Below are 22573 nucleotides of genomic sequence, written 5' to 3'. Positions count from 1 at the left end.
AGTATTGGGATTATTGTGCATGATCTGTACATTCAAGGTCTCCCCTCTCACCAGGCGGATATAGGGTGTGGCATTAGGCAGAATAAGGGTGACAAATTGAGTGTATAATTCCTTTCAAATCCCAACCTTTACCCTGATTTTGGCATATTAATATTTGTTCGAAGATGGCAGCTTAAACCCCTCAATATTGGCCCAGCCCATTGATTTGTTAAGGTCTCTGTAATTAAAGAAGAGCTTTGACATTGCTAATGTGTTGCAAAATGTCAAATCATGAGTAATGTCGACAATAATATTGTAGTCAAAGCTGGGATTTTTAAAAGAAATAAATGGTATACGTACTTTTATGCAAAACAACCTCTGAACCACGCAATATCATTGACATTTCCATAACTTAATTAAGAATTTCAAAGATAATAGTCAGATTTGATTCCAAGTCTTCTTACAGCTAAAGATCATGCTAATCTGCTTGCAGTTTCCTCTGGCAGGATTAGTATTTTCCTGCCATTTTCTTCCCACGTTCCGGAAATATGTGATTCAGCTAATTTCTTGCAAGCTCATGAATCTCAAATCAATAAATCCGCAACTAGCTAGCTCCACAAATTTATGTAACATCATGAGGAAAACTGAACCAAGGGTTGCTCTTCTTTTTTCACGGATTAACATGGAACCAGAGCAATTACCAAACCCAATTAAAATTAATCTAGAAATAAGACTTCAACTTAGGAATATACATATATTTCTCTATTCTGAAACGCCAGCACGTATCCTTAGAGGCTCCCCCTTGCCACTTGCACTGAGGTTAACATGGAACCGGAGCAATTACCAAACCCAATTAAAATTAATCTAGAAATAAGACTTGAAGTTAAGGAATATATATATATATATATATATATATATATATATATTTATTTCTCTATTCTGAATCTCCAGTACGTATTCTTAGAGGCTCCCCCTTACCACTTGCACTGAGGTTAGTTTTGGTGGCTTCACAAAGGGAATCAACTTTAGAAAAGTGGCATTCAACCATGCTGGATATTAGCGGCAACCATAGTTTTCCTCCCATACCTGACGGATTCGATTTTCTTCTTCGACTTTTCTTTCAGATATGGACATGGAAAGCCAAACATTCGTGACTGTCTTGTCATCATTAAATGTAGTTGAAAAATTCAAATTCTTTTTGGCTAATTTACCCATGGTTGTTGAAATATGTCTTCAAAAATAATCTTGCCATAATTGACTGGGAATCTAAAAGATTTTAGTCTCGGAATTGTTGGTTTTTTTTGGCACGTAGCTGCACTCATTAATTTCTACAATCAATCCCAAGACTTTGTCTGAAGAGGCCAACGAAAGTTGAGACATGGACTGTCTACAAACATAAATGACAAGTCTCATTTTCTATACTTGCGTTTCTATCATAGCATAGAAATCACTCGAGAAATTTCTTTTATACCATGCCCGAACAATTAAAAAATACATATTTCTGCTTTTGCTGGCCTGACTAGTGCGGTTAGTGAAGTAAACTGCAAAAATCTTGCACCAACACAAAAGAGAGAAGAAAACTCAATGAAACTACACTTGTCATCTTGTATCGAATGCTACTAAGTGGAATTTCTTTGCATTTGCTATTGACACATTTTCATTCAAAAAAATGGGAAAGGAAGGTCCTAAGGGAGTTAAGACTTAAGAATCTTGGTTGAAGGTATCGGATTCAAAGTCTGCAACCTTGAACTTCAATCCAGCAATTCAGAGGCAGGAGACGAAAGTACAGTTGACCTCGTGAAGAACAACAAAAAAAAAAAAACAAAAACAAAAACAAAAACTATCTAAATGCAGCCACACCTGGGCTTCAACCCATTATCTATAACTTGGCCAGGTTAGCTCGCAGATTTTCATGGTTGAAGGTATCCAAATATCGCACATATGGGCCTAATAACAAAAGACCCAAAACTGGATCAGACCATATCAAAATGGCTTAAAAGACCAACCATCTGACCCATTAACCCATAACCCAGCTCCACTGTCTCTCCCTCCCAGGTTTGTCTTGATTTCTCTCTCCACGCTCTCTGACCGCTGTAGAGAGAATGGGTTTTGCTGCTACTCTCTTTCCCTCCTCCTTCTCTGCAACTTTCCTCCTCCTCATCATCATCATGGTCAAATCCAACTCTTTTCAGGGGGGCCCGCTTTCCTTTTCTCCCTCAACCTGTAAAATCCTCAAACTTAGATTCATTTGTACTAACTTCACTCTACAAAGATGTACTCCTTCTAAATACCTTTTCAAATCACTAAATCCAGGAAAAAAACACAAAATCTCAGACGACTCGTTGTGTTCTCAAAGAGAGTTTCACCTCTAGAAGAGGCCATGAGAACCAGGAGGTACACCATTTAGAATTTGAAGTGTTAACTGTGTTATGATTATTTGCTTGCTTTCTTGATTGGTTTTGCTGTGTTTTATTTAATTTCCGTAGAGAACAAGAGCTTCAAAAGACGACTTAGTTTAGAAAAAGGCCGCCATTGAGGCGGGCAAGCGTATCGCCACGGTTGTCAGTGCCTGTTGATATTCCAAAGCCTCCATCAAATGAGCTGCCAGAGATTTCAAGTGAGCATCAGATTCATGACTCTGAATGGATTGTTAAAATGAGGGCTGCTTGCGAGCTTGCTGCTCACGTTTTTGGAGAATGCTGGTAAATTTAAGACTATATACAAGACGGCTTGTCTAGTACTGTTTAAGTCTATGGTCTATGTTTTGTTATTTAGTTATACAATATTAAATAGATTCGCTTGGGATGGGATCCATTTTTTATGCTAGTGAACATTTTCTATGATGCAAGGCTAGAGTTTTTTAGGTTTGTCGTCGCTATGCTTGCATGGTGAATTTTGGTGTTGGATCAAAATGTCCCATTTCTTACTGTATTTAGAATTTTAGTTGATTTTTCTTACTTCAAAATTTAATCTGTTAGCATTTCTGATGCATTGTGTCGGCTGCAGGGTGTTTCCAGTTTTCATATGCTTGTCACGCTGGACGAATCATTTTCTGGAAAGCAAATTTCTATCCATCAATTCATAATAACAAATTTCTTCAACTGTCATGGAACAGTCAAAGCGTTTCCTTGACTGGTGTGGCCAATTGTCAATTGACTTGTTTTCTAGGTGTTATGAATGAGCATGTTTTGATGGGAATTTATCGTAAATGACTTTATGCCTGCTCAGCAACGCAAACACTTTTGCAACTCTGATCTACAGTTTCCAAATTTAATTTTTGCTTCTGGGAAGAAATGTACTCATAAAGGCTTTTAAGAAGTAGGATTCCGATCCTCGGATAACATAGTGTAGTTATCTTATTTAGGGCAGGCATGTATTTTAATCTTTCCACTTGCTCTCCCTTGAACACTTTCGAAGTTTTGTTGTTCCTGTGAACAGAAATTCTCTAACTTCCATGCATTGAAATGGATTGTTCTCTTGCTTTTATGCTCTTAAGGTATAATAGAACTGGAACAGGGAAATAAAAGCTCGCATTTTCCCCTGACATTTCTTTAAGAAATGGTTCCTTTTTTATATAATTTTGGAGGATTTTATTTATTTTTATCATAGTGTGTGTGTGTGTGTGTGTTATCTTTTCGGTCTGTTTATTCTTAGTGATACCTGAGATTTGTAAGATTCTATGGTTTTGATATGGCCTTTTCTTGTTTGTACATCTCTATCAGCCATCAGTTATGTACGAACGAGATTGACAAAGCAGTGTGCCAAATGATCATCGGTGCTGGTGATACTGGTGCTTATCCTTCACCTCTTGGTTATGGAGGATTCCAAAAGAGACTGCACATCAGTTAATGAGTGCATGTGTCATGGAATACCTAACTCCCGTCAGCTACAGGTCTGTTTGTTGCTGCTTGTATGACACGCATGTAGATCGTTGCTAAATAATTGTCTCTGTGCAGGATGATGAAATGATAAACATTACATTGATGTTACTGTCTTCTTAAATGCAGGTTCCTGATTCATCATTTTAGAACTTAAATGTAAGTTCCTGGTTCATTATTTTATCATCAATGAGGTTGGTTCTTTATCATGGAGACACTTCAAAAACATTTCTGTGGGAATATCAGCGATGGAATTAAGCGTCTTGTGAAGGTAAATTATGTTTTGTAAAGGTAAGAATATCACCTATTTCTCTTTGTTGATAGCTTTGCAAATTGTGATTATGGTTATTTGTCTATCTTTATTAAGTCTTTAAAGTTGGACAATGGCAACTGATTCTTGCTTTGCCATTTCTGTCAAAGAAGTTTGCACATCCCTTTATGGAGATGCTATAATAGATATACCTTTTTTTTTTTCCTTCCTGTTTTGCATTCGCTGGAAATGTTATTCAGGCATCATTTATACCTCTTGCTGCAGTTGACTGAGGAATTTTTGGAAAGAGGGATAGCTGTTTGCAAAATGGTGCCAGTTTCAAGAAAATTGGAAGGAGAATATGGTATTATTTATCCTTTTCTTGTTTTTCTTGGATTCAGAAGAGAACAATTTTATTGTGGCTGTGGTACTACATCAGAGTCATGGTGGGGTGTTCATTCTCAGAGCTTGATACTCAAATAAAACAGCAATACCTAAATATACTTTTCTTCAGATCGGATGGTTTGTTACGGAGTGTTATGGTTGGGTTCAGATTGATCAACTGTAACAGGTTTATTCGGATAGGAGATGGAAGCTGTATGGAGATTTATGAAAAACTCAAAAGTTGTGAAGTTACTGGCTGATCAATTTCATTCATCAATACTATTTTTATCAATCATTAATGGTATAACAACAGATTTTGCGTAGATGTTTTTGCTAAAATATCACCTTAACTTATTTGTGACCAATCCCATAGGTGGTTAGGATAAAAAATTCGTTCTTGTATATTTTGTTATTTCATGGTGGCTGAAACCTTTTATAACACAATGCTTGGATTATTGTCTCAGCGAGCATGCTGAAAAATATGGTTTAGGCGTCGTGGAGCGTTTTGTCGGGCATGGTGTGGGGACTGTTTCATTCTGAACCATTAATTTTACACAATCGTAAGTATCTCTTGACAACATCATCTTATTGTTTTACTCTTCTTCTTTTTTTCATTTGTTTTAAGTTCCAAGGAGTTAAAGACGGAATTTTTTTGTATACGGTTCAGTATTTACCTCTGCACTGTGCATTGAACCAATGACTCGAGGCTAGTCATGGGCAGCAGCAGCAGTCTATCATTAACAAAGCCTCGATCTGAACTATTTGGGTCCATTATTCTTTAGGAGCCGGTTCTGGACTAATTTCTCTCAGCTCTATTAATGATTGGAGATCAAGCTACAAACTCAAATGAATTCAACAAAGCCTCGATCTGAACTATTTGGATCCATTATTCTCCCTTTTTTGTTTCTTTTTCCCTATTGTTAATCCATTTTAATTTTTCTAATGTTGTAAAAAAATTCATTTACCTATTATGTATTATTCCAGGATTTACAGATGGAATCCTCGAAATGCATCATATTTGTATATTTCACAGATGAACTGAATTTCCCGGCTGCAAAGCTTCCACCTAGTTTAGTTGATGATCTTTTTCGTATGCTGTTGAATTTTCATCCTAAGAGATCCCCTAAATCTAGTCTAATTGTCTGACAGGCAATGACGGACCTGGTGCCATGGTTGAAGGTGAAACATTTACCAATGGTGAGTTCATATTCTGGAGTTGCCTGGCTTTATTTGACAACTCTATCCTGTAATCCTTGCTTTAGTTTTTAGTCCTTGCTCTCCTCCTTCGATCTCTCTTGATTCTTCCATCGAAGCAGGTCTTTTATCATCATTCTCCTATGATAAAAAAAGAAAAGAGTAGGCGATGACTCATTTAACCTTCTTTTCAATTGAAAACATCTAAGAACATCTAAGAAACACCGCTGGATCTTAAAAAACTCATTTGTAGTATTGAATAACCATTTTATTAGCTAAAACTGAATAATCAATTCAATTAAAAAAAATTGATGACTGATATATTTTTTTCAACAAGATAAAGGGAAAAAAACTAAACAAAATTCATCAATACCAAGAACAAATGAGTTTTTTTATTGTAAAGTGGTTGTTTGTCAACTCTCTTTTATTACTTTCTTCCTTATTTTTTATTTATATGTAGAGACTAAAATAAGACGAAAATAAGACTAAAACAAATAAAAAATAATTAACTTTTTTTATTTTAATAATTTGATTTATTTATTTTTTTTGTGTTAAGATGACTAGTGTTTGGTAAGTTAAGGTGATAGTGAATACCTACAAAAAATCTTATGTACTAAACATGAAAATTTTTAAATGTTTAAATAAGTATTTTTTTAAAAAATAAGACAACAATAATTTAGAGAAAGATAAATATATATGCAGTGAAGAATAAAGATTTTGACCTCATTACCTAGGTGTTTTAGGAGGTGTTTATAGCCTCTAAATCTTGTCGTTTTTGCTAGAGTGGAGGATTAGAGAGTCATTTCTTTCTAATAATTTTAATAAATGATAAATATATTTTACACAACATTAAATAAGGGATAAATATTCATTACATAATATTAATAAAGAATAAATATTTCATACACAATATTAATAGCAATGACAATATAATAGGTTCCTAGAAGATTTTTATACACCTAAGAGTGTAAGGAGATGGATATCCTTAACATTAATATTTTAAGTTAAAAGTTATAAGAATAAATAAATAAATTCATATAACCTAATATGAGGTCTATAATGATCGCAAAACCCATATCTATTTGAGCTTAGTAAGATATCAAGCCCACGAGTGGTAGGCTTAACAACTCGTTAAATTCATGTTTTCTTATGCTTAACATATAGCTATACTAAAAAACATCGTTAAACTCATGCTTGCTTGTGCTTAGTGTATATGTGAATTCAAAAATATTGAGTCTAGTAGCTCATTAGATCTATATTTGTTTGGGTTTAGTATGTAACTAAATCCAAAAATATTAGATTTGGTAACTCGCCAATCTCATACTCATTTGAGCTATTCTCTTAACTACGCCCATTAACATTAGATCTGGAAGCAAGCTATACCTATAAGATATTTAGTATAGATGTAAATCTCATCCATTTATTATTAAGTTGACATCATTACTTGAATCTTAAAAAAAAAAAAAAATTTGAGCACAATTATTTTTAAAAATATATTAATGTTTTTTTTTTTGTTATATAAACATTACATCTATTAATTAAAAAGTGAGCATTTAAAAGATGATCTTGAAAAATTAAATGGCAGGAAAATAAAATGTTCCTGTTACAAATGATATGAAAGAAAACAAAAAGAAAAATAGAAAAGAGAGGTTCCTACGACGTTGAGAACGATAAAACCCAACTATAGTGTTAAAAAAAAAAAACAGAATAAAAAACATAAAACCCAACAGTAGTATCCTATGAGACGTTGAGAACGGTTCTCAAAATGCTGTCTATAGATAGATGATTTCATAAGGATCATTTTTTACTATAGATACATTTTTTACTCAGTAAAACTTTCCTAGGAAGATTCACGGATAGATGCAACCAAATTAGTGCTCGGGTTCCCTATGAATCTCGGCCGATCGGCATCTCAGCTAAGCTATATATGTTTACCACCCGTATGACACCCATAGCTGGGTTGAAGCAGGGCTACATCGATCTGTCCATCACATGCAACTCTTTCTATATATATATATAGAAAGAGAGAGAGCCTGGTAGCCTGCAAGTATGTAAAGTATATTCCGAATTGAATCATTTAAATACAAACCAATATATAGTCTAAATTTACCTAGCATGATATGTCATGTCATGTTGTTCGGATTCAAGGAAAGTTCAGTCTTTACAGAAAGGCTAATCAGTAAAAACTAACCTATTTTCTGTGTAAAAAAAAAAAACCTGGTCTCTAACCTTATTTTTGAAGTCTGATTTTTGTCCCCAGCCTTTTCCTGGTCGAAATGTCAACCAATGGATATGTTAAAAGTTTTATCCAACGCGACTTGCATGTGTCCCAAGGATTCCCCGGGCCTGCGGTCACAGTTGATTTTAAAAAAAAAAACTTAAAGAAAGGAAAACAATCCAATCGCAAATTCACCATCGAAACTACAATTGTTGTAGGAAATTTCGCTCTCACCTACACTATAATTGAAGACAAGTACCTCAAGCCTTATTGCTCAAAGTTCAGCTTTCAATGAATTGGATACGTTTTTTAATACCTGAAACCAGAATGATATGGCCACATCCATGCATTAATTGCTATTATGTAATGTCAGGATCTCTTGAAAATATTATTTAATAGATATTCATAACATGGAGTTTGTCTGATATGTATTGCAGATAATTCTCCTAGGGATGCTCGTGTTCTACTGTCTTCCAGTCAAGCCTGTATTGTTATGATGATTCCTGGATCGTGGGTTTTACCGGCTTGCGAGATGGTCTCAGCAATTTAGTCACTGTTACTGTATTGAAGTGAGTATTTTGCTGCTGACTTCGGGTGACGCCAATTTCTTTTTTTATTAATGGGATTTTCTCTTTTCTCAAGGCTGTTGTCAGGGTTTGGTTTTCCTATAGCTCCGTAGCCAATTTCTTCATTGGCTTTCTCTTGATTATTAATGGTGTCTGTAATCTGCTCTTTCTAATTCATTTTGATAAATATGGATTGTATTCATGCAAAAAATCTATAAAGTGGACTTTACATGTGGAGTGATGGACACAAAAGAGATTTACTCATGTATTGTTAGAGTTAATATAAAATTACTTTGAGCCTCCTTCTAAAGCTTAAGTTTTTTTATTGAGATTATTTTTTACTTTCAATTTAAGTTTAATGATGGGTTTATACAAAATTTTAAGCTCAAAAAATTTATATTTAAATAAGTGTTAAAGTTGAGATAAAATCATTTTTAAATCTTTTGCTCATGTGATTACTTAAATTTTAAAGTTTTTTTTGACATATATATATATATAAATGCAGATTAATGTTTTTTTTTCATTTATATTTAATAGTCTGGTCTATGATATTTTATTGACATGGTATTTATCTATTTTAATCTATAGAAACTATGCAATGCATGGATCAATATAGACTTTACCGTAAAAAAAAAATATGATAATATGTATAAATCGAAGAAGAAGAATTAAAATGAGGGTCGTTATTTCTTATAAATATGTGTCATGCGTGTTCATATTTTATTTTTTTTATTTACGTGGGGTGTCCAGACCAGCTTATGCGCACTACGACTAATCCCCATGACCCACTGAACATCCTGTAAGTCCAATGAACAGATAAGACACCGCGGGGGTAACATGTGTGCATGGTAAGGCTCAAACCCAGGTGCAGAGAAAGGGGACAAGCCCCTCCCACCGCTGGGCTAAAACCTTACTTGCACGTGTTCATATTTTTGTTAAGATATGGAGGGAACCTTGCTGTCAATTGATGAGGAGTTATATTTTGTTTTAAAAAGTGGAGTTACCAAAATCAAATTATAAATAGTCTAGTATTTTTACAGGATGTTTGATAATATGTATTGATTTTTAAAGTATTTTTTTAATATATTAAAATAATATTTTAAAAAAATATTAATTTAAAAAAATTCAAAGAGAATATATATACACACATAGTAACCCATGCATGCATGGATGTAAGATTTGAGACAAAACACAAGGGAATAATTAAAACATAAAGAAAGGGATAACAAGTCCAGACAAAAAAAACTGATTATGATGAATAGTGCTAAAAGCCTAGGCAGCTAGGGCATGCATGGACACATTATTAGGGTTAAAAGCGGCAAGAACAGAGGCCTGAAAAATGCGTCGTGGTGATCTGTTTGTAGTTCATCTGAAAAGGAAAAAAGGTACCTCTTCGGGTGAAACCCCAAAAACAGCAAAACTCAGTGGTCCCTCGTTACTCTCTCTCTCTCAGTCTCTCTCACTGACAAAAGAGGCTCGATCAAAGTGTTTGTAGTGGTAGTCGAAGCTCGGAGGGACTGAACCCATATGGGATATCACTCTCTTTCTCTCTGCGTTGTGTGAATATGTGACAGAGAAGAGAAAGAGAGGGTACGCAATATCTGTGGCAAATGCCAAGCTGTGAATAGTAGAATATGTGACTACTGTAGATGTCTGCATGTCTGCTCTTATCTGCACTCACCACTGAATTTACTCACTTGACTACCTTTGATGATTCTGGCCAGACCACGACTGATTACCTCTCTCTCTCTCTCTATTTTATTCGCATGAAAAAAGTTGTAAAAAAAAGGGGCTTCTTTAATAAGACAATCGAGCTAACGCTTTTAACATTAAATGCTGCCTACCTAGCTTTCAATGTACTGTTTGTCCTCATCCTCTCTCTCTCCCACTCTTGCTCTCCCACGGATGGGCAATACACCAAAATAGTCATGACTGGCAAATTATGGAAATTCTTACCAAAAAAAAAAACTCCAAATAATTCTAGATATATATAGACCTTCACTGTCAGCTAATCTACTATTATCATAGTGTTAATCTTCCATATTATTAATATCGTCCTCTTGATCTTCTTCTTCATCAATATCATGACACATGTCCACGGTATGCGCAGCATGGCCATCACCAAAAGCACGCACATGGTCTTTAAGGGACCTCTTATGCTTAAAATCAGAACCGCATATGCAGAACCAAAGCTTACCACAATTCTTCTCATGTGTCCTCCAGTCACCTCTAACTGCAAAAGGTTTGCCACATTTTCGGCATCCAAATGGTTTTGCACCATGCTTTCTTTTGTAATGTGTTTGTAGAGTCTTGAAGTCCTTCAACGGCCTTGATCTTGGGTGCTCTATGTTGTTCTTGCATCCTTCAGCGCAGCAATAACATGGCAGTCTTAGCGTAGAAGAAGCTTGTTTTGGTCCTTTTAGTGAATCGGGTCCCTTTCGATATTGTGATCCATGCCCCCACATATGCATCTGATATATTACAATGCAAATTAAGTAGTAGAAATGAAGCAAAATGAGAACAAAATGCAATCATAAAAAATAAAATAAAACAAAATAAAAATTGACCCAACAAAACAGAAAAAAGAAATTGCAACAGGAGGAAGGTATAATATATATTTATAGCTACATATACCTATATATGCAAGCATGTGATACTAAATCAATAAATGAGAAACATGTCAACATATCATAACGAATTAAACCTGCATGTTGTTGTATCTATTGAATGTTTTATTGCAGACAGAGCAAGTGAACTGTGTCGGGCCGACAAGGATTTGAGCTGGGGAAGGAATCCAGTACTGTCCTTCAACTAGAGAGCCAATGTGATTATCTGGGCGGTTGCTGGTCCTTGCTCCGGCTGTTGGAGGACCAATATGGAGAGCTATTGTTACACCACTTTCAAAATTACTAGGGTTTTCTTGAATATTCCTAGGATGGATTGAAGAACGGCGATGATTTGGGTGTCTAGTAATGTGTTGTTGTCCAGGAGGGCTAAGAGAAAGAAAGAGGGACTCCTCATCTCCTTGGTCATCAGCTTCTATATAGGCACTTTCAATAGAGGATATGTAGGCGAAGGAGGGAGCTTGCATGGCGATATGATGGTTATTAGATGAGGGAGGGGGTGCGAGAGAGAGAGAGATATTTGCTCTGTGTTGCGAGGATTAGCTGGAACAAGAAAGGCAAATATAGAAAGCAATGAGGTGGGTATTTTGGGTTTTTTATTCTGTCGATTTGCAAGGAACCGTTTTACTTCAAGGTTTTATGTGCTGAAAAAATTAGAAAAAGGGAATATTATAATAATTTTTTTATGTTACTCAATCTATAATTAATAATATCTCAGTAGTTATTCATTTATTTTATACAAAAGAAATAGAAGAAAGAAATTGAAAATCACTCCATAAGGTTTAAATTACAAGTGTTGGATGCATGCATGTGATACTGCACGATCTGATAATCTCACAAGTAATGTTGGAGATAAATTTTTGGATAGATTTTAATATGGTCTCATGAAGTTTATGTATTGTCTTATTTTATTTGAGATTTTTAGTTTGTTTTAATTAGTTCAGTCAAACTTTCAATATTATTCTAACTTTTCTCTGCACTCTGTTTTTCTCAATTCCTTTAATAATAGGAGGCATGTAAGATTCAATTTCATTCATCAAGTTCGTAGAATATCTTAATTTTATTTGTTTTTAGCTTAAAACCAAAAATTAAACTCGATTAAGAAAAGGTGAAGATTTGGCATATGAAAAATGCAATCATCACATTTAGGAAACACTATAACCAACGAAGAACAGATCACAAATTACCACGTGACTTGGCAAACAAATTATAGTAATAGTTTAGGATCCAGTGAAAGATTGCCCCGCTTGTAAGGTGCAACTGTGCATTAACGAGCAACTAAGAGGGAGAGGGAGAGAGAGAGAGAGAGCGATCAGGAAAACACTGTGGATCTAGACTACTTTCACTGTGGATTTAAGCGATGTGTTTCCTAAAAATTTTGCTTAATCTCGCGATAAACTTGGCAAGGCTCTAGAGATGGGTAGTTGTTCTCTCCTTATTTGCAGTGACTGTGGTGCTGTTGGTCTCTTTCTTCTACAGCTAGTGGGTGTGTCATGATTATGCATTAAATGCGCACCCATTTGCCATGTCCTTTGCCTTCCACTGTGCGTTGGGAGGGTGGAAATTTTTTTTGGTTGGATTTGACGTTCTGTTTGTTCTGGCGAGATTCTTTGGTTTGCTGCTGCCTCTTCTCTCTGTTCCCTGCTCTGGTTTCGTTGCAATGTTGCCGGATAAGCCTCTGTTTCTTTTCTGGTTTAGTTGGCTTGGCTTATTAATCTCCTGTCTACATTGGTAGTTTCTATGCTTTTCATGTCAATTGTTTGTGTGGTTGATTGGGGGACTTGTGGTAGGAGGGTTTGATTGTTGTTTTCCTCTTTTTTGGGATTGGATCGGCATGGGTTTGCGAGGGACCATATAACTGTTTTGTTTCTTAGGGATTATACTCTTATAGATAACTATCGAGCCTCTCTATTTCTCTTCTTTCTATGTTCCGCGTTGTTCTACTATGGTGATTAATTTCTTACATTTCCAGTCTTCACTTTTGCATTGCTTTCACTGGCTTTTTTGTTTTGTTTGTTATTTGTTTCATTTTGGATTTGTTGATGCTTTGTTCTTTTATGATTTCATTCTCTCAGGGCTTTGGGTTTTGGCTTGGGAAGGATTGTTGGCCTTGGCTGGTTGTCTGTGAGGTTGTCCTCTCTAGGTTTGTTAGTTGCCTTTCTAGATTTATCCGGACTGTTTTTTCAGTCTCTTTTTGGTTTGTTACTTGCTATTCGGGTTGTGATTTTGCTTTGTTGACCTTCTTCTATTGCTTTTGATCTCTTCTGTTGCTTTTGATCTCTTTTTCTAAGCTTTGTTGTTGTTGTTGTTGTCCTCTGTGTTGGTTTTGGCTTTGGAAAAAAAGAAAAAGAAAAGTATCTTCATGTCAAATGTCAAGCATGTTTGTTTGCATTTGATCTTTTCTTGATTGCGTGTGGACATTGGTTAGAGCCTGTGTGCTTTTCATGTACAATAGAAGTGTTTGCTTTGCAGGTTTATGTTCTTATTGGGATTCCAAGCCTTATACCATGTTGGGGGCTTTCTTCTGTGTTCTATTCTTGAGAGGCTCTAGATTAGATGCAATTGTTGATAGATAAACATTCCAAAATTTTGCCTTGAAATAAACACACCTCGGGATTTTGCAGAGCGTTCCAAGTTCTAGATGTTGCATGTGGAGGTTCTCCTTATCAAGACATTGAAAAATAGGTTTCAAGGAAGTGTGTGAAATCCCAAAGAGTGAAGCACATTAATCATGATATAATATTATAATGGACATAGACATGTGGTGAAGGTGGTGGAAAACACCCCTTTGCATGATTGTTTCGGGGATTCTTTGGAAGAAAATAGAATGGAGATTTCGGTTAATAGTTATTTTTTCCAGGGGGTGAAGAGTTAGCACGAAGGTTCGTGCCTGTGGTGTGCGCATCTGATGCATTGGTTGAAGGGTTTTATGATCCTGCTTATAATCCCGAAGAGGGTAAATTCAGAACGGGTCTTCAATTTGATCTAGAGCGAACGAGGCAAGATCACACCGATTAAGTTTGATTATCCAAGATACCCTAGGGCCCATTAGGTTTTGAACCCATTCTTTAAATATGATCTTTTATGATTGAATCTGGATTAAACAATGAATGATTGGTACGTCACTGGATTAAAATAAAACTATTATGGAGAAATTTGTGAAGGTTGTGATTGTCTATCTTAAGAAGCTTAATAGTACTACATCTGTTCGGAAGCCTCTAAACTAGATCAAGCAATGAAGAAAATGAAAGTTATAGTTAGAAGTTTCTCGTTTTCCAAAAACATTTACATTGCTGGCCGAGGAATGAATCCATCAAAAGAATGAGAACTGCAACCGGGAATGCCAATTGTTAATTATATCCATCTTCAGAGCAATATATGTGGACCAGGTGAATCCAAGCTCTAACTGAAGTTGGGAAAGGGAGCACCAAATGTGATGTGGGTTGAGATTAAACTTGCAAATCTTGTTCTGCTGGTGAATTGTGGTTTTTTGCTGTTCTTCTGCATCCATGATGAAGAGGGGGGGGGGGGGGGGGGGGGGGGGGGGGGATATTTAGGCTTTCTCACTCCAGATGGTTTAACATGGATATCACAGGGACAGATCTTGCTGCCAGCATTCTTTTCACTTCCCAGTCTTTGATTTTGGCTGAGCTCGGGCTGAAACTTGGCGTTAAGAGTGCCTTTGTTTTGTGCATCTTCCATATATTGCTATGTGAGGAAAAGCAAGTGAAAATGGAGACCCAATCCAGGTGCAGAGAAGTTGTATTTAGAACGTCACCTGTAACCTTCTGCAAAACCATTCGAGCTACTGCTAATTGGTAACGTTTATTTGTTCTATTTCCTAATTCAATCATGCAAAATAAGCGTTTAACTTTCCTTTTTGAGTTATTTTTTGCAAAAACTTGAGACCAGTTGCATTCTTTGCTCCACCTTCAGTATGGATTGTGGACCAAGTGAATCCAGGTATCCATCTTTAGAGACCACCGTAAAGGAAGCAATATTGCTCAAAAGATTGATAATGTGGCTTAAATATAAAGCCAGCCCTTCAGTTCTTGAGAGGCTAACTAAATTTTGTTGATGCAGTCTTCGTGGTGACTCTACTTCTTTCTCATGGCTCTCAGCTTCACCGCTTCCGTGGTTGAGGAATGGCAACAGATCGACGAGAAGTTCCAGGAATTGTAGTCCTGAGCAGCCCATTTACAAGTAAAGCGCAGCATAATTTGGTGTGCAAGAGCATCCATGGAAAAAATCTAAAAATCGTATTGGAGCCCACCAAAAGTTTTGATCCAAATCGCATCATCGAAATTATTGGATCGTTTGGAACCCATGACCCGCATCTTCAATGGTGTCCTGGTAGGAAGATATTGGAATTCACAGTTAATGACTTGGATTTTGTAATGAAAAATTCTGTCCGGGATCATTGAGAACCATTAGCTAGGAAGTAGACACTTTAATAACGTGATTATTTGACGCTGTTATGTTTGAACGGCTAATTGAGATGTTTAAAATTATGGTTGGTTTATTCCATATATATACAATGTTGGTGCAAATTAAAATAGTTTGAATGGCTAAATATTTAAAATTAATATGGTTGTTTTATCTCGTATATATGAATTGAGTTTATATAAATTTATATATATTATTGTAGCAATACTAATTCATCTGTTGTTTAGTTTGTTCTTTGGAACTCATTATAGTAAAAGTTATGATGGTAATTATTTGTTGAAGAGGTTAAAGATAATACCATGCTTTTTTTCTCCAAATGGCATTGTACATATGGTTTTAGAAATAGATTATTAATTTTGATTTAATACTTGGATTTGATGGTTAAGAAGGGTTTTTTTTTATTTCTTGTGTTGAAATTCCAAGATTAAAATTCAAAAGGATTTATTCTTCTAAATGCTCTAAAACAAAATATAATGATGCCTAATGGCTCGTGTAATAATAATTCTGAAGTTTTAAAAGACCAATCCTAGAAAACGAAAAACAAGAACAAGGTTTTAGAAGAGCACCGCATGTAGCCGAGGAAATTGACACTTCTCCTGGTCTTGGCGTGTTTGGGAACGAAGGAGACAGACAACCGGCAGAGGAGGAGAGGTATTGAAGATTAAAGATGCATTGAATAGCGTGCCAACACTATGCTAAGATCTCTCTCTCTCTCTCTCTGCTCCAATATGCTCGATTTCCGAGCTCCTGATCTTTTCACCAACTTCTCTCTGCCTTTTCTTCTGGGGTGCATAAACATTATATCTGTCCTCTCCTTCTCCCAGCAAAAGTAAGAGTGCATGATAATGATTTTCAGTACGTAGACATGGAGCAATGTTAACCGTAGAACGGAAGGCGTGACTCTCTCTCCCTCGCCACCACCACTTTTGTCGTTTAAAGCGACGTTGATCGAGACGTAGGGTAATACATGTTCAACGAGCAAATATTAGCTTGAAGGACCAAAAATACAACTACATAGAAGTGCTTGATACCTATAAATGCATGTATTATAAATGACAAATATCAGGATGCGTGCGTAGGGGATTAAGAGAGAAGACTGTAGCTCAGTCATGGCCATGCTTTGTCGTATTTGGTGTGCTTGTAAAATAACTGTAGGAAAGATGCAAGTAAGATTGCCAAATATTCGTATTGTACGAGAGAGGAAAACTTGAAAAAAGGTCATGAAGCCCCTGTGAGCCTTCATAACCGCCCTCTTGACGAGTCGCTTGCACAGTGCTGCAGAGGTTACTCCCATCTCTGCCCCTCACTTCTCCTCTTTAATTATAGCATAAAGAATTTGGTCATGATTGGTTTTTTCAACTGACTATTATATCTGAATTTCTCTTGACTTTGGTCTACGAGAAGATTTGGTAAGAATTAATTTTTGCGCGCGGTGCTAATGCGTGGAATTATTATGTTTGATACGGTACTAGTAATTGTTATGATTATAATTTAAAAAAAAAAATTATAAATTTTTTTTAGTTAAGATTGGTTTTAAAAAATATATATTTAATTAAAATTATAATTAAAATTAAGATTGAATAAAAAGTTATTTAATATATTTGATTAAAATAATACTTTTTAAATCAAGATTATAATGTATATATATATACACACTGTAAATTTAACTAATATTATTATATCATGAAATAAATAATATGGATATCAAATATTTTTTATTATTTTATTAAATTATGTATAATTTCATCATATATGAAATATATCCAATAAAAACTATATTTTCCATGGTTTTTTAACCGCGTAACAACATCAAGTAAAATATCATCAAAAATAGATCTGAAATTGTGATCAAATTTTACAAATGTTATATTATCAAACAATTTTTTTTAAAATTTTTAAAATAAAATATAATTAAAAATAAAAATAAAAATTGAATTTTTTAACTGAATTGGACCCGGCAAGAACAAAATTTGAATTACGATTAAATTTTACAAATGCTATGTTATCAAACAATCTCTTTTTAATTTTTTAAATAAAATATAATTAAAAAAAATTATTTTTTTACTAGGTCAAACCTAGTTTAATACATTACTTTGAACCAAACCCGGTTTAATAAAAAACACTCTACTATTCATATAAATAAACAGTGAAGAGCTGCACTCCACTGTTTACTTATGTGAACAATGAAGAGTGCAGCTCTGCATTTTAGAAAAATGTAGTTGGAAGCATGAAAAAGTTATTTGCGTAAAACCGCAGGTGAAACATCAATTTTTTGTAGGTTCTATGACCAAAACACAACTACTAAAAATAGTAAAACATTATGTTATTAAGTTTGACAAAAAATACAAAAGTTAACACAGAACAAACACTCTGTAATAAGATTTGAAAACCGCGCTGATTCTCCTATAATGCGTGTCTGGTATAAATAGTCTTATAAGAATATTTGTTAACTGAAAATATATCAAGTATTTTTAATTAATACATCTTCAGGTGTTTTTTATTAATTCTGAATCATGAAAACTTTCTAAAAAAGCCTTGATATATTTAAAAAAATAATTTCAAATATATTTGTTTATTTATTTATTGTTATGGTATGGCGTGACGTGGCGTGTTGATAAATAAAGAGTGGAGATACAGAGGCCAACAAACTCAATGCTGGCAATATCAGGCACCCAAAAAGAACCTCAGCCCCCGAAGTGGACTCCCTTGTTATTTCTTTGAAAATATTACTACTTCAGCTCAAAGTTTAATTTTTTTTCCTAATTTTTTTTATATTAGTTTGGTATACTAATATTTAAAATAATTTTTTAAAAATAAAAAAATAATTTTAAAACATTTCTAAAAAAAACACTTTAAATTTAAACTGTCATTCGTATTACAATTCCAAACCGGAGTTCACCCATTCTTTCAAAGTCGAGGGAAAAAAAGGGCTTTTATGGACGTGCTTGCGACAGGAAAATGATTATGGGCTTTTCATAAGGACTAGCTACCAAAGGGCCCAATGCATCGCGCATCCCTTCAAGAGGTGGGCTCCCAAATCTTGTATTGGCAGAGATCTGAGGCCTTTCGATGAGCAATCAGTGTCGTTCCATGACTTGGAATCGGGTAATGATAAATTGTTAATTTACGCACCAAACTTGGACCGACAATGAGAAGACAGCTTACCCTCCACAACAAAGGTAAAAGGGCTGCATTAGAGGTTTAGAGATAATTATATCACCATAATTATCAGTGTTTAATTAATTTATTTAGTCACAAGGATAGCATAAACCCCACCCTGCTATACGACCACCACACAACACGATTACACGGAAAAGCAACCGTGTAGTCGCAGGACAGGAACGTGCCATCCCAGGCGGGTGCTTAAGCACGCGCTGGAGGAGCGGTTCGGGAAGATAATGGTCTATGAAAAGCAGAAAAACGAGGAAAGGGTGAAGCAGGAGAAGACTGGCCCTGACAGAGCGTGAAAAGCCGCATCAGTGAGAAGGATCGCCTAAAATGTCCACAGGCCTAATCAGACGCGGCATCGTCAGTGTGTACGCACGCCCGCTCAGGTTCTGCTCGCAGGATTCTCGTTTCTTCCTCAACAACACCTCCTTCCTTGGTATATTCCATTGATGCCAGAGAATATCAACAACTCTTCCTCGTTTAAATGAAAATAAAATATCCATATCAATATTTTAAATGAAAAATATTTTGAAATATAATATCTCCTGTACTTATAAACACTCGTACAGCTCTTTTATTATCTTTTGCCTTGACTTAACATCCACTCCATTTTTCTTCCTGAAAATTTTTCTTGCATTTTATCAACAAAAAAAAAAGATCTTATTTCATGGAAGAGCCAATTGTAAAAAATATCCATTTTTCTTGCATATTCAGTGGTTGAATTGTAAAAAAAAAAAAAAAGGATTTTTCCTAACTATAATCTTATACTGTTATACATACGCAAAAACTACGATATAGGTATATTTCATGGAAGAGCCAATTTAGGAAGAAAATGGGACAGAGAAGGAAAAGACAGGTCCGTTTTGATCTTATCAGGAAATATAGAAAGGACAAAAAAGCTGACATAATTGCCAGCAATGGAGACGAAAACGGAATCGCACCCTCGAATATTCAACCCCTCCCTCTTTCCCTCCCTCTCCTTATCTTAATTTCTCTCTCTAAACAAGGAAAATAAATATATTTATACATCGCATATCCAAGATTCGTTCTGTACGCGACGCCCCGACCTCGATCTCCCTAACTTCGTAACATTTTCCCCCTCCCCTCCTTCTCTTATTGCAACCTTAATTCCTAACAACAACCTAGCTAATCCCGTGTTATTTATCTTAATCATCCACCAATGTTTCTCTGTTAGTCTCGATGCCAGTATTACCCTTCTTTCTCTCGCTAGAAACTAGCTCTACTGCGTGTCCATGTGTGTGTGTGTATAAAAAGGAGTGTATTTTTCTTTTTCTTGGCTGTCATTTTGATTCCATTTTGTGATTCTACTTAGATCCCATATTCTTGTCTCAGTGTTCTTCTCTCCCTTTCTTCTTGTTTTTTTCCGATCTATCTATGCTCTGTAACCAGATCAGCCCACCTGTACATCTACTTATAATCTATCTACCCCACTACCTCCATCATCATCAACCTTTACAGGAATAATAACGGGAAGAAAAAAAGGAACTGCCTTTTCCCAAGACTGGATAGATAGATATTTGAACAGATTAAAAATAATGGATTTTGCAGAGAAAATGCAACGGTGTCATGAATATGTAGAAGCATTAGAAGAAGAAAGACGCAAGATTCAAGTGTTTGAACGCGAGCTTCCCTTGTGTCTAGAGCTTGTTACTCAAGGTTTGTGCTTCTTTTAACTCAATTTCTCTTGAAAATTTCTTGTGGGTTAGAGAAAGATTGGAAATTTGAAGTTTGTATGTTTTCTGTAGCGATCGAGGCATGTAAGCGGGAGTTATCAGGGACAACTGAGGATCATAATATGCACGGACAATCGGAATGCTCTGAGCAGACATCGAGTGAAGGGCCTGTTTTGGAGGAATTTATTCCTATTAAGAGAACTCACTCTTCTGATGACGATGAAAATGATAATAATCATGATGATGACGATCATCAAGAACAACAATCACAGAATAAGAACAAGAGAAACAAGAGTAACAGCAGCATCAGCAACAACGATCACAAGAAGAAATCTGATTGGCTTAGATCTGTCCAGTTGTGGAATCAATCCCCAGATCCACCTCAAAAACAGGTAATATAATGACCACCACCCTTTTGAGTTTGGAGAATGATACGAAAAAAGAAGAGGGTTTTATTTTGTGTGTTTGATTCTTGCAGGATTTGCCAAGAAAGGCAGCGGTGACAGAAGTGAAAAGAAATGGGGCTGGAGGTGCATTCCAGCCATTTCACAGAGAGAATAGTGTTGGGAAGAGTAGTCACCAGGCAATCTCTAAGGCATCACCTTCAGTGCCGGCTTCTGCAACTAGTTCAATAGCGGGTGCTGTGACAGGAGGAACTGGTGGTGGAGGCAATAAAAAGGAAGACAAAGAAGAGGGAAATCAAAGAAAGCAAAGAAGATGTTGGTCACCTGAGCTGCATAGAAGGTTCTTACATGCTCTTCAACAGCTTGGTGGCTCACATGGTGAGTGAATGGTTCTTTTTTAGGGGAGATTATGGTTTTGTTGTTTTATTGTGGTATGGAATTGAATTGTGTTTTGATAAGGGGTTTCGATTCAATGCAATGTAGCTGCAACTCCAAAGCAAATAAGGGAGCTCATGAAGGTGGATGGACTTACCAATGATGAAGTTAAGAGTCATCTACAGGTTGATACCTATGATTACGCATGTACTGTTATTTATGAAATTAATCTTCAATTAGAAAAATGGCATACGGTTATCAAAATCTGTTAGGTTTACAATCTGAATCTCCATAGCTTAGTTTATGATACAGGCTGTTTCTGCTGACAACATTAGAAAAAAGTTGGAGTTGGATAGAAAGCATGTCTGAATGCTAGTGTTAGAAGTGAACTTGTAATTGGGTTCATAGACGAGATTGTCTATTATTTGCGTAGGAATTCTGGATTTGGTAAAGTATAAATTTGTCCCAACCGTTTCAAGCTCCATACACAAATTAGAATGAAGTACGTGTATGTTTAATGCATAATTTCTTTAACAGTATCCCTTGGTTATGGTAGCTATCTGAAGAACAGCCAATTTCGGTTATATTTGTATAATGTATCTGAAATCAAACAAAGTATTGATCCTTGTTATGTTTCATTTGTTTCAGAAATACCGTTTGCATACAAGAAGACCAAGCCCTACAGTCCACAATAACAGCAGTCCACAGGCACCACAATTTGTAGTTGTTGGTGGCATCTGGGTTCCACCGACTGAGTATGCAGCAGTGGCTGCCACAACAACAGCAGGAGAAACTTCCACTATTTCCGCGGCCAATGGAATTTATGCACCAATAGCCGCACCACCGCCCGCTGTCCCACAAAATCGACAGCTTACACAATCTGAGCACCTGCAGTCAGAAGGTAGGGGCAGTCATGGTGAAAGGGGTACTCATTCTAATAATTCCCCTGCGACATCTTCCTCCACGCATACTACCACGACATCCCCAGTGTTTTGAGTATCGTAGCTTGAGTACTGGTGTAGAGTTAAAATAAAAATAAGAAGAGAGTGGTGTAAAATTTTTGTAACCAAAGACTGGATCAAAGGCCTCTATATGTGACATAGACATCGTTCGGAGTTTTCTTGTGCATGTTGTTTTTCTGTATTGTATTTTTCCTTGCCATTTTTTTATTTTTTTTGGCAACTCGTCAGCCCAAATTTTGAATAATGATCCGTGTACTTTACCACACTGAGGTTGCCAAAATATCGGGGAGACAGACAAATAAGCCACATTTGTAATTTAGAGATCAGAAGGCAATGCAGCAGGCATGGAAAACAACGCAAAGGCTTTAACACGCATGTTCAAGCATTTCTCACTTCACCATACGAATTTCGGTGTTTTTTATAAATAATTT

The 22573-nt window shown here is 35.7% G+C and overlaps 4 protein-coding genes across 5 annotated transcripts; 3 read left to right on the top strand and 1 right to left on the bottom strand.

The window, feature by feature from the left end:
• Positions 1-1936: 1936 nt before the first annotated feature.
• LOC105113860 (methionine aminopeptidase 1B, chloroplastic) lies at positions 1937-8719 on the top strand (the record flags this gene model as incomplete). Its single annotated transcript, XM_011010213.1, is given in 14 exon segments — positions 1937-2202; positions 2293-2373; positions 2466-2681; positions 3702-3812; positions 3814-3871; positions 3936-3970; positions 4052-4087; positions 4089-4128; positions 4393-4432; positions 4435-4471; positions 4956-5018; positions 5020-5051; positions 5641-5688; positions 8341-8719. Coding segments are annotated over 14 exon segments (1176 nt in total), but the record flags the coding sequence as incomplete, so codon positions are not given.
• Positions 8720-9730: 1011 nt separating this feature from the next.
• Positions 9731-11635, bottom strand: DOT5 (C2H2-like zinc finger protein). The gene is made up of 2 exons (XM_011010201.1): positions 11174-11635; positions 9731-10940 (listed from the first exon to the last, which is right to left on the bottom strand). The coding sequence occupies exons 1-2, from the start codon at positions 11558-11560 to the stop codon at positions 10500-10502; spliced, it is 828 nt and encodes a 275-aa protein (XP_011008503.1). The 5' UTR covers positions 11561-11635; the 3' UTR covers positions 9731-10499.
• A 3016-nt stretch (positions 11636-14651) lies between these two features.
• On the top strand, positions 14652-15618 carry LOC105113844 (uncharacterized). Its single transcript, XM_011010189.1, has 2 exons — positions 14652-14911; positions 15177-15618. Exons 1-2 carry the CDS (start codon positions 14676-14678, stop codon positions 15298-15300), a joined length of 360 nt encoding a protein of 119 aa, XP_011008491.1. The 5' UTR covers positions 14652-14675; the 3' UTR covers positions 15301-15618.
• Positions 15619-19690: 4072 nt separating this feature from the next.
• LOC105113831 (transcription factor LUX-like) lies at positions 19691-22494 on the top strand. 2 transcript variants are annotated; one of them, XM_011010176.1, is made up of 5 exons: positions 19691-20384; positions 20474-20793; positions 20880-21183; positions 21292-21365; positions 21829-22494. In XM_011010176.1, exons 1-5 carry the CDS (start codon positions 20264-20266, stop codon positions 22174-22176), a joined length of 1167 nt encoding a protein of 388 aa, XP_011008478.1. In that variant the 5' UTR covers positions 19691-20263; the 3' UTR covers positions 22177-22494. The 2 variants fall into 2 exon arrangements, with proteins under 2 accessions (XP_011008478.1, XP_011008471.1); XM_011010169.1 differs by having other exon boundaries at positions 19692-20384; positions 21289-21365.
• Positions 22495-22573: the final 79 nt, after the last annotated feature.

Source organism: Populus euphratica, unplaced genomic scaffold, assembly GCF_000495115.2.
Source record: "Populus euphratica unplaced genomic scaffold, PopEup_1.0 scaffold5.1, whole genome shotgun sequence".
NCBI classification, from domain to species: domain Eukaryota; kingdom Viridiplantae; phylum Streptophyta; class Magnoliopsida; order Malpighiales; family Salicaceae; genus Populus; species Populus euphratica.
Note: the sequence above shows the minus strand (reverse complement) of the source record. Positions and strands in the feature narration are given on the sequence as shown.